This window comes from Mchenga conophoros, linkage group LG10 (genome assembly GCF_057382185.1).
Source record: "Mchenga conophoros isolate Kocher_MC1m ecotype Shallow Benthic linkage group LG10, M_conophoros_male_GT1.1, whole genome shotgun sequence".
Classification (NCBI taxonomy): Eukaryota; Metazoa; Chordata; class Actinopteri; order Cichliformes; family Cichlidae; genus Mchenga; species Mchenga conophoros.
The window spans coordinates 15,808,621-15,821,004 of NC_140535.1; the positions used below are offsets into that span (position 1 = coordinate 15,808,621).

The following is a 12,384-nucleotide window of genomic DNA, read 5'->3' on the forward strand; positions in this document are numbered from 1 at the left end:
AATACTGCTACTACAGTTGTACTACAATGAGAACAGTGCTTTCCATAGAAGCTCTTCTGTCCCAGTTATAAGCCCATGTGACCAAACCGTTGTACAGAGTAATTGTTTCTTCAGAACTAAACACAGAGCAATCCATCAAGAAAGCTGCTATTGATTTATGCCTCAGCCTTTAAAAAAAAAAAAAAAAAACGTTCGAGAATGAGAGCAACAAACACAACAATAGCAACCACAGATTTTATGTGAAATGTGCTTTGGATATATAGCAGAAGGTTTGAGCTGGCTCTGCAGGTGCTTTACTCATCAGGGGTCAGATGACTGCTTCGTCTGGCTGTGGTGAGTCACCGTGATCTTACAAACAAACAGTCCAAACTGTCTGCAGAAACATGTTGCAGATTAGAGCCGGCTGTCTGCTCGTCTTCCTCCAGTCAGACAGGAGAGCTACAACAAGCCATGAGGACTAGACATGGCTCAAACAAACACGCACAAACACATAGGCAGCCCGGATGACTCATTCATATTTCCACTAAAAGCTCCCATCCGCATCTTTCACTATCACTTGTTTTGCCATCTGGGCATCTAAGCAAAACTAGAGTAGACGCAACTACCTTACTATCTAATGTCTGTTGTGTCTACCCGAGGATGAAAAGCTGCTGTGTGTCGTGCTTGACTCTTGGTTTTACATTTCAAAGTAGAGCTCAACGCCGCCAGTGCCACTGTGCTTGAATGATTCGGTTTAAACTCTGTGACATGTCTTGCGGTGTTTGTTATAGTGCACAGAAGACACGTCATTCCCACAGACACTTTTTTAAGGGCCTGAGCTCTTTGTCGGCCTATGTTGTCATCACTGATTAATTAAAAAAGATTTAAATATCCAGCGTGCTCCAAGTTTAGCTCACGGCGTTTTTACACAACAGGGCGTTCAGTCTGCGTCTGATGTCACTCCAGGCAAGGCTGCTGGGTGAAACCGCATACGTCTGACAATCGCGTCCAGTGTGCGAATCTCAGAGGACCCAGTGACACGAAGAACAGACCATCCCCTCTATTCGTCACTGACACAGGACCCCTCGCGCCTCTGCTGTCAGCCCCACTGCCTGTCAACACTGGGCCTCTTTGAGCCACGCAGTCAGACACAGGACAGGAGAGTGGGCAGGCTAATGTGCCTCTGTCTGCCTCACTCACACACTCACACACACAAACACATATGCTCCTGCTCCAAAAAGCCTCAGTAATTTAACGTACACACCCAGGCAGAGGAACAGTTTTAATGCTTGCGAATGCAGGCCCTCGCATAGTAACCTGTCATTATGGAGGCAGTTATGCCCTTCAGAGCTGCCACAAGCTTCTGAAAATAGATACTTGCCTGCCACACAGACTGGGCTGCCACTTTTAAAGAGAAATGACTTTGGTTTAGAGTGAACAATGAAAAATCTGAGGAATACACAGAAAATCTAACAGCTGTAATGATCAATAAAAAACATGAAATAAAATAGAGTTATATTACAAAGAGAAGATATTAGCACAACAGTGCTGGTGAAAACAGCCAAGTGTTTACTTACTTCACTGACAGACAGGCAGCTTTTACCATCTCTTTACTCTTGCTAAGTCCAGACAAAAGCTGGGTCCATGGGTTTGCCTGACAGTTGCTAGCACATAGAGCAGTGTCCACATTATTGTGTATGTCTAGCTCCTTGCTTTTTTCATTCACTCACTGAGTTCCTCTGCTATTTCCCTCCTCCCAACCCCTTCTCCTGCCCATCCCGGTGCAGAATTACATCAGATTACAGTTACAAACAGTAGAGGGGAACCAGGCACTGCCCTCCAAAACATACTCCCAATTCCTCCATATTGATTGCTTCTCCTTTTTTTGGCAATTATGAGTAAATAACTTCACCCGAACATGCAGTTTCAGAACACTCCAGAATTAGCTCTGCACAGAGTTCACATCCTGCTGAGAGAATGGTTGAAATGTTCAGGCTCTCAACAAGCTTTCCATTAAATGAAAGTTCAAATGGACCGCACCGCCCAATCACACAAGGCGGGGCTGTCTCCTTAAAAGTGTCTATGGGTTAAGCAGGTGTTAAGAGTCTAACCCATGCAGGAAATAACATAAAGTGTAGGAGGCGGTGATGGAAAAGACCTTGTGTCCTCTGACTTCCTGCTCTGAGCTCTGGACCGCTGATGCAACGAACTCCAAAAGAAGTGTTTCCACTCTGGAAAACTGTCGAACAACACTTTATGATAACGCTAACTAAATGGACGACGGTGGATTACAATGCTTCCACTGTGTAATGATGGAGCAGAGCGATATGAAAGGTCCACAGGAAGTGAGCGAACACATGTGAGCATCTTTTCAGACATCCCACAGGAACTATTTGGCTTACAGACAAACACAGAGAGAGTAGAAGAGAGTGGGAGAAAGCCTCCACTATTGATCTCTCAAGGCTTTTCCCATGGTCGGCGGCCAGAGAGTAGAGGGAGGAAGTGAGACGGATGATGACTCACTGAGGAGAATGAAAACAAACAAACAGAGGCAGCTTAGTAACCCGATGGACTGAAGACTGCAGAGGTCTGCAGATAAGGTTTGTGTTTTGAGTCCTCAGCGATCATGTGGAGGCTACAGCTGAGGGGGTAAAGTTTACTAAATGACCTTTAAATGGTGATTACAATGGAAATCCCCATATAGCTGTTCATCCATGTGAACAAGCAGATGGAAGTGATTTTTGAATACAATGCAGTCTTTATTATTTAACGAAATGGAACATCTGAAAGATAAATGGTGAATGCAGTTATCTAGTGGGCCAAGGAGTTTCCACATATCTTTCTTTAACAGAATAGATAGCTGCTTACTTACTTATATAGATAGGTACCCAAGTGGATATCAATATATTACTTTAATCAAGGAGCACTACCATGAAGATAATCTAAGGAGCTTGGAAAGAATAAACCTTTCACCTCTCATCTGAGAGGCTTCTTCAGTTCTGCAGTTGCCATGACGATAGTAATAATTATTAAAACATAGACTAAAGACCATCCATCCATTTGCGTCCACTTATCCAATTCGGGATTGCAGGAGCCTATCCCAGCTGCCATGGTGCATCAGGTGGGGTTGACCCTGCACAGGTATGTCACATGGCTAAGAAAGAGAGACAATCAACCATTCACACCTATGGCCGATTGACAATCAGTAGTTAACCTAACCTTACTAACAGCATGTCACTGAACTATGTAAGGCAGGGGAAAAACATTGCTAACCACTGTGCCACCATGCTGCCCAGTACCACAGTGTAATTCTCATAGAGGAAAGTATATAAATGAAGTCAGACAAAGCAGGTAAAGTGGAGTTGGTGGGGAGGTGGGTTGCAAAGTAGCTTGCAGATGCACAAAAGTCCAGGCAGGCAAAGAAAGTTGAAGATGAACTTTTCAGTCTTTCTGAACTGTCTGCAGTGATATCTCAGCCTGGCTGTGAGCACTCTGAGATGATAATAATAAAAGTCCAAAACAAGCTATGCTGTGAGCGTGTGATTTCCCACAGATACTGAACTGCTTGTCTGGTAGGAGGTTTGGATCAGTCAGCTTGTGAACCCTGCAGTTACACACTGTGAAACAGATGTCTGCAGGTCTCTGCAGGATGACATTAGGCTGCAGGTGGAAACAGTGAAGATGGCAACAATTATGCAAGTGGGGGCTCAGGCAGTCAACACTCATGCAGGCTGTGTAGGAAGCTTGATGAGAAGCAGCTTACACATAACGCAGATTTCATTGCCTTAAATTGAGGGTCTCACTCTTTACTTCCTCTCAGACCAAGCATCAATCCTACCCCTTCCCTTAACACTGACAGGACAAAACAAAACATTTCCTTTTAGACAAACCTTAACCTAAATGTAACCTGTAATTATTCTGATGCCACATGTTGAGGGGTTGGCGAGGCTCAGCTCAGGACAGGAAATACTATCCAGAAGGAGGCGGTGATCGTGGAGCGATCACAGAACATCTGCAGCCCAAATTGTTTGTAGAGTTATGGGAAACACCGGGTCTCATTTTTGGAATAATATCAGAACATTGCTGCTGTACAGTAATAATGCACACACACAAGAATGCCATTCAAACCTCCTGATTGGCTAAATTGAAACAAATCCAGTCACACTGAGAAAAAACAGTACCAGCTCAAATCATGTGATTAGTCAAATGATGCTCAGAAAAGGCACAAAGCCAAACGAACTAGTGAACAACAGGAAATTAGAGACATTACCGCAAAAGAGTTTGAGCTGCCCACAAAACCAATGGACTGTCTTCACGCGTGACATCTGTCCACTTGTCTTCTTCAGCTTTTTTAGTATGTCTGTATGGACTCATCAGATACTTATTTACATGTAAACAAGCAAAGTTCCCTCATAGCAAGAAAGCTATACTCACTCAGGCACAGTTGCACCTCACTGGCATGTCGGAGAAATACCTCACCATACTGTTATTTCACCAAAGACAGCCTGAGAACTCTCTCCCTCTCTCTCTCTCACACACACACACTAAAGTGTCCATTCAGAGCCACCTGGGTTTGGCTCCTATTTTTCTCCCTGTCAGATGACTTTCACCTGCTCATGCCTCCCAGTTAAATCAAAAGCCTGCCTTTAAAGATAATGCAAAGATGCGTAACCTGCCGCAAAACCCTGGTGATGCCCTTCTGTCTTCCACACACACATACAAACACTCAAATAAATATTTTTGTTTTCCCATACCCAAGCTCGAAAGGAACATCTCCTCTTCTGCAGTATGATTCAGTCCAAAGATTAAAAACACAAGACAAGGCATCCTCCCAAGCTTTCATGTGAAAAGTCTTCCAGTTCTTTTCTCGAGCATCTTCGCTGCTGTTGAGTAACGTTCAAAGTGAATGTTTCGGTGTGTCTGAACATCATTGTAGCAGATCCAACCCCCCTCTTTCCAGCCCTCTTTTTTTTTCTCTTCCCACTCATCATTCCTCTTTCCCTTCATTAAGCAGGTCCTTCTGTGTCCATGTATAACTTTGTTTCTCACAGATTTGTTGCTTATACCAAGATTTTCTCATGTTCAGACAAATATAGTTGTTTATTTCACAGCAGCTTGAGTACATCTAAACTCTATTACTTTTCAGATGCTGTATAAACAAAGATTACCCATGAACTTGGAAAAACCCTTCTTTTCAGTCTAGATATTTGCTTTTGTTCCAGTCACAGCTTCACCAAACTGTAATTAACATACGAGGTGTTTTGTGGATAATGAAAATCAAAACTTCAAAACTTGCAGAAGGAAAGCCAACAAATTCCATGAAACGACCAAAATGACTGTTTTATCAGAGATCTTTTTTTGTTGTTGCCACAAACAGCTGAAAAGAGCATCACCAGTAAATTTAGAGACTGTGAAAATGTCAACTCAGAAAATTATAGTTAAAACAGCCAGTGGACACCGGGGTTTTTCCTTCTGAGCTGGAATTTTTAGCCTGGATGTTGGTGTTGGACACGTTGTCAAGCCCGAGTAATTGGTTCAGCCTGTCCTGGGCTCGGCTCAAACTTGGTGCGTCATGCTGCTTTTGCCGCTATAAAGCACTCAAAGCAGACTGAAATATGTCCTGTGGAAAGGTTACGGGTGAGTTTAGCTGCACATGACTGAGGTTTAATGAGAAAATACGTAATCCATCCCCACCTCTGATATAAAACAACCAATCATTTTATCAGTTATGGATCCCACAAAAGGATTAATTATGTATTATAGCTGGGCATATACTAATGACACTTTAAAATAGTGCTTTGCTGTGTTTTTTCAGATGTCGTACTATTTTATGTAACAGTTGAAATCCTTTCTTTCCTCCGTGTTATGAAATGGCTTATGGTGCACATCTGTCAGCACAGACAGTGATCTGTCTTCAATAGTTGTTAAATAAAAACACATATGGGCAACAATCAGTTTATGCCACAAGTCATTTTGTGAACTTTTTCAAACATCACATGGTGACCCCTGGTGGCAGCATTTGGGAATTACACTCAAGATGTCATGTTTCCACTGACTGAAAGTTTGGTGTAATTTCTGCCAAATGCTTTCTTTCCTTGATGGGGAATTAAAGGTATTTTGAGCACTTTGAAAAGCAGAATGAACAACTGTCTGTTAGCAGGTGTCTTGTTGTGATGCACTATTTGAGACATCTTCAATCAATGCTCATAAATGCTTATGATCTATGGCAAAGATGTCAAACTCATTCTGCAAGCCAACTTTTGTTCCAAAGAAAAAGTGTTGTTAATTCACAGAAAATGTCTCTTTTTTTTTTGTTTTTTAAACTGTGGATTGTAAAACTGAAATTTCTATAGTAGATAGTGTAAAACGTATGAAAACACAGTTAAAAGTACTAAATTTTCACCCTTCTTCACATTTTCCAAAGCTGTCCAGTGAGTCGGACTGGAGTCTGCTGGGTCAGTTCTGGCCCCGGGCCTCATGTCTGTCACCCCTGATCTATGTGGAGATAATTTACTGCCTAACATCTAATTATTCTGTGCTTCGGAATAATGAAATATATTACTCAAATTATTCCTCAGTGGTACGGCTGCTGCACAGGAGCTGTGCATACTGGGTCAGACGTCACTGTGCTGGTAAACTGCAGCTGCCGGTTTCTTCACATGTAACGAGGAAACACCTGGAGCTTTAAGGAGAATGAGCCGTTGGCATGTTTTTCAAGCTTTAACCACACTTTGAACAAACAAACATATTATTCAGGTCGCTCATACGCAAAGATAAAGGTGGAAGCAAATACAAAACAAATGGTAAAACACCCCACCTTAATTCTAGAAATGGGTTACTAGAGCTCCAATTTCTCAGGCATATACCCAAGGAACACTAATGCAGGATAAAAAGAGCATGTATGCAAATAATCTTCCCTTCCTAATGGGTGCGTTTCACTTTACAGTGATATTACTTATTACTCCAAAAATATAGTCATTGATTGAGGCTGTTAGGTCTGTTGGTCATTGTGGTGCAGGAAACCCTTCAAAATGGATACAAATTTAAAACTGCTCTGTGCATATGAACACTTTTGAGAGCTGAAACTCAGATTAGGGTGAGTTATTTGTAGCATGTTATGCTTTAGATGGAAATACGCAATACGCAATACATATAATACAATATGCCTACACAGATCATTATTTCAGCCACAAATGCATACTAAAGAGCCCTTTCTGCCAAACCAAAAGTAATTTGTAATCAGTCACCACAAAAGCTGCTCAGTCATGCTACTAATAAGGTGAAATGCAACCGGTGTTTCAGGCTCTGGCCCATGTACCCACAGTAAATGTTGATAAGTGGAGGCCATTTTTGTTTTCCTTGTTTGTTAACCGCCGGTCATGAAACAAAGCCCTGTGGTAAATGAATAGTGTTATATTACAACTCTCGAGCTCACGGTATAATCAGTGGGGTTAGAGACCACCAGTCTGAAATTCAGCTCAACCGGCCAGGCTAGCAGGTCTCCAAAACTAGCAAGTAGCATCGATTAGCCTGAAATCAGCAGAATACATCAGTGCTTACAAAACAGACTTTTTATTAAATAAAAATCATGCGAAAGGGGATGCAAGACAGCAATAATCAGGAAAAGTTGCTCTTTCAATTAGGAGTGGGTGGCCCTTAAAAGGACCGTTGGGTGTTAAGAGTTATTAGCTAGCAAGCTAATACTCCTGTGACTGAGAGGAGGCCTTCTTTCCCGCTTTGCCGGAGCTCGGTGCAGACTGGCCGGTCTTCTTGGGCAGCAGGACGGCCTGGATGTTGGGCAGGACGCCTCCCTGTGCGATGGTCACGCCACCGAGGAGTTTGTTCAGCTCCTCGTCGTTGCGTACAGCTAGCTGGAGGTGGCGAGGGATGATACGAGTCTTCTTGTTGTCTCTGGCAGCATTGCCGGCCAACTCCAGGATCTCAGCGGTGAGGTACTCCAGGACCGCGGCCAGGTAAACTGGGGCCCCGGCGCCAACTCTTTCTGCGTAGTTTCCCTTGCGGAGAAGACGGTGGACACGGCCGACGGGGAACTGCAGACCGGCGCGAGAGCTGCGGGTCTTAGCCTTGGCACGTGCCTTTGCTCCAGTTTTACCTCTTCCAGACATCGTTGGTTATTTAAATAGTTCTTCGGAATCGAACCACAGCAGTCGTTGGTTTGCTAGTGATGAAGAAGAAATCGCAGCCTCTATATAAACCTCGCGCTTTGTCCCGCCCTAACCTGCCATTGGGTTTTGGAATAAAAGTGCTGTTATCTGATTGGCCCTGACAGAAACGTCGTGAGAGAAAATTAATTACTATTGGTGGATCTCTCCTGGTTTGTAAACAATCACGATGGAGTCTAAAAGGAAGACGCACGGTCGATTGGCTGTTACTGTTACTGCTTTCTGTCAGTGGGTCAAAAGTAAAAAAGGAGGAGCCAGAAAGCCAATCGATTATCTTCCCTCCAACTTTAAATTTTTTGGCGCGCAGACCAGCTCTGCGGTAAAAGTTAAATGGAACATTTAACCCCCTGATGTGTGTGTATTGGAAGCCAAGCTTCGTACGCGCTGACCAGTGCAAAAACCTGGACGAAGTATGACCACGTGGCAAATAACATCGAAGATCTGTGTGCCAAAATGATTAAACTTTACACCAAAATATAAAGCTGTTTTTAACTAATAATTTAACTGAAGTTAAAAAAATACAACATTATTGTGTACCAACAGGAAATGTTTCTAGATTTACTCATTGGTCAAATGTTCCCACCCGTCCATGCATGTAATAGTTATACATACACATTTATTTCGACTAGTGTGTCTACATAAGTGAGTTTCAAGTAGACCTTTTTGTATTCCAATTGTAATACCTATTCAGAATTCCTTAAATATTTCCCCTAACAAGAATCTTATTAATAAATAAATACATCTAATACTAAACAAAATCCAAATATTTTTAACAATAAAAACTAAACTGAAAACCAAACCGCTTCAAAAAGAAGCTACCCTTGAAAGAATAAAATGCTGTAAAGGGGCTCTCATCTTATGACCATCGGTATGGAGAGGCCTGCAAGACTTTGGAAAACTACAGGACACCATCCCCCACTGCATCCAAACAAAGACCTATTGACCTGAGTGTCTTCTACTGCAGGTCTGAGAGGAAATGTGCTCTTCTCAAACTTAACAACAGCAGTCCCCATCTTTATCATCCTCAGATATTTAAACTAAGAACAGGTTTAATAGCCATACAGTATGTGAGTGCCTTACTCTGCACTATGTGTCCCGTGTATAGTTTGGTTTATATGCCATGCACGTATCTGGTCAGACCTTTTTTAGCTAATCATACCTGGAACCACATTTCTTTTGTGCACTTTTTCAAGTAAATTTGATTTTGATGAAAACATATAACTGAGAGCCAGCAAGCAGCATTAGCAGACTAAGCAATTACTTGGGGCCCCCACGCTAGCAGGCAACCCCCACCCACCAAGACCGCATGAAATGTCACACAAGACAGGCTAATCGATGTATATTTTGTGTGTGTGAAATATCAATAGTAATTGTAGAAGTGAAAGTTACATATTGTTACTAATATATTAGAAGACTGGTGCCTTAATGCCATTGGTTTAATCATTTTCACTGTAAGAGCTGGGTAAGATACTAAACCCAAGTTGTTCTTCGATGTATTCACATGTGTCTCCAAAAGTTTAAATTCTGTTCATCTGGACGTAGCGTTTTCAGTGGGAGAAACTTTTCATCACTCATCCAAGTGACTTCTTCAGTCTCAGCTAACTGAAGATTTCCCCAATCTTATAAACCAGGGGTGTCAAACTCAAATACACAGTGGGCCAAAATTCAAAAATGGAACGAAGTTGCGGGCTAACATTAATATTTATTGAAAAAAAAATCTTCCTCCAGATTTAAGAGTGAATCTTTTCTTATGGACTCAAATAAGTTTTGCTGAAAAACTGAATATGGAACAAGCAAAGCTTAATACTAAACAATATATATATTAGCTGTATAATACCGGTAGGCCAGCTCTAATAGTAATTTGGTATGGCTTCGCGGGCCAAATGTAATTAGGCTGCGGGCCAAATTTGGCTGCGGGCCAGAGTTTGACACCTATGTTATAAACAGTACATCTGCATAATGACTGAAACCAGCCCACTGAAGGAACAATGGGCTGTGAGGTCAGTTCCTTCATCATTATTATGCAAATTATCATGACCATTGATCAACAACCACTGATTAAAGCCCACTGATCAATGGCCATGGTTACCATTCACAAAGAGTTGGGGATAACACAGGTATGTCTACTAGGAGGCTGAAGGGTAGCACTATATATTTATAAACAATCAAAAACAACAATTTATTTCCAATTTGTATGGAATTTATTTCTGTAAACATGGTGTTTTAGGTCGGATTAAAGGACTGATGTGATGGTAAGGTGTCCGCTGCTCTGCTTTGAATATTGGTAGGCTTTTTTTTTTTTTTAATTTTCACAAGAATTGCTACTTCCCCTAGAGTTTTGGCCACCCCAGCAATCAGAAGATTCCCTATGAGCAAGCATTTAGCGACAGTGGGAAGGAAAAACTCCCTTTAAAAAGGAAGAAACCTTCGACAGAACCAGCCTCAGGAAGGGACAGTCATCTGCCGCGACTGGTTGGGGTGGGGGGAGTGAAAATTAAAAAAAAAAAAAAAAAAGCCAAAGTGATAATTATTGGAGCAGCTTAATTAATATTTCCAGTGTAATTTGCTGTTAATATCCTTTTCCAACCCCAGTTTGTGTTTTTATCACTTTTGTCCAGGGTGGAAGATGCCATGCTGGAGATTGACTCTGTATGGTTTTTCAGTGTTGATACTTGGGAACCTGTTGGAGAGGCCAGGGTTGAAAAAGGGATGCCGGAGAACCTGAGAGGGTGTTATCCGCTGGTGTGCATCCAAGGCCAACATCTCTTTAGTTAGGCTGACAAATAAGCGTTGGCCATCTTCTGGTCCTCGTCTAAACAGCATTATTTGTTCGAGGTCATCCAGACGTGTCAGTTTTATGTATCTTGTCTCCAAAGATTCATATCCTGTCTCGTATTTAAATTGTTGAGCGGTCTTAAATGTCCAGCGTTGTTGGTTGTAGTTGTCTTTTGTGAAATAGTCTTCAGTGTACACGCCAGGATCGAGAACATGATCTGGCGGCTGACCCTGAATCTCTATGATGAATTTCAAAACTTCATAATATTTTTTCCAGGGTAGAGTGGCACCCCTGTACCAAGCTCCACAGCCACCAGCTCCAGAGACCACATGTCACTTGCTTCATTGTAAGGAAGGCCAAGCATAACCTCAGGTGCACTATAACCAACTGTCCCCACACGGTCACTGCAGACGCAGGACATGCGAGGCCAAAGTCTATAAGTCTGACTTTGACTGGAGACTCATAGCGATTTACAACCATGATGTTTCCAGGTTTGAGGTCAGCGTGCACTATTCCCAAAGAACCCAGGTGGGACAGAGCATTTGTGAGTTGACCTAAAATTGGCCTGACTTCGCTTATGGGGAGACGCCGATTATTTGGGTCCTGTATGTAGTCCCACAGGTATTGGTCTAGGAGTTCAAATTTCAGGCAAACACGCTCTCCGTCGTGGAAAAAGCCGTTCCATTGAACAATGTTGGCGGCATCTGGATCCAACCTTCTCAGCTGCTCCAGGATGAAAATTTCCAGTTTTGCCTGTTGCAGAATATCAGGGTTGTTCTTGTTCACCTTAATAGCCACAGCTCGGTTGGTTTTGGTATCACGGCATTTGGCTACAATACCAAAGCCCCCTTCTCCAAGGAAAGTCTCTACCTTGTAGTGGTTTCTCAAAATGCTCCCTTCAACTATTTCAAGCACATCTGAGCTGAAGGATGGGCTGGCTGACGTGTGGATGAATACTTGCTGAGAAAATTCAACCGAGTTTTGAAAACTGCAGTTGATTTTCTCTGATCTCTTGCATTTCAAGTTTGAAGGGTGCTGAAAGACCACAGGGTTTTGTGGTCTTTCAGCACTCATGTCAATGCAAGGGGAACTCTTAGGGTTGAAAAAGGGATGCCGGAGAACCTCCAACGGTGTTATGCGCTGGTTTGCATCCAAGGCCAACATCTGTTTAATTAAGCTTACAAACAAACGTTGGCCATTTTCAGGTCCTCTTCTAAACATCATTTTAGAAGACAAAATCAACAATGACTTATGGCAGGGGTGTCAAACTCAAATACACAGTGGGCCAAAATTCAAAACTGGAACAAAGTCACGGGCTAACATTAATATTTATTGAAAAAAAAAATCTTCCTCCAGATATAAGAATGAATCTTTTCTTATGGACTCAAATAAGTTTTGCTGGAAAACTGAATATGGAACAAGCAAAGCTTAATACTAAACAATATA

General features: G+C 42.3%; 2 protein-coding genes across 10 annotated transcripts in view; both read right to left on the reverse strand.

The window, feature by feature from the left end:
- phldb1a (pleckstrin homology-like domain, family B, member 1a) overlaps window positions 1-4,882 on the reverse strand; it is a 29,531-nt gene extending 24,649 nt beyond the window's left edge. For 2 of the 9 annotated variants that reach the window (XM_085288793.1, XM_085288790.1), the window contains exon 1: window positions 1,557-1,722. The gene's annotated coding sequence lies outside the window, so the exon portion shown is untranslated. Of the gene's footprint in view, window positions 1-1,556; window positions 1,723-4,249; window positions 4,294-4,733 lie in introns of those variants that run through there. The other 7 variants (XM_085288794.1, XM_085288795.1, XM_085288799.1 and 4 more) reach the window with 5 other exon arrangements.
- Window positions 4,883-7,532: 2,650 nt separating this feature from the next.
- Window positions 7,533-8,181, reverse strand: h2ax (H2A.X variant histone). Its single transcript, XM_085288807.1, has one exon. It carries the CDS (start codon window positions 8,103-8,105, stop codon window positions 7,677-7,679), a length of 429 nt encoding a protein of 142 aa, XP_085144933.1. The 5' UTR covers window positions 8,106-8,181; the 3' UTR covers window positions 7,533-7,676.
- Window positions 8,182-12,384: the final 4,203 nt, after the last annotated feature.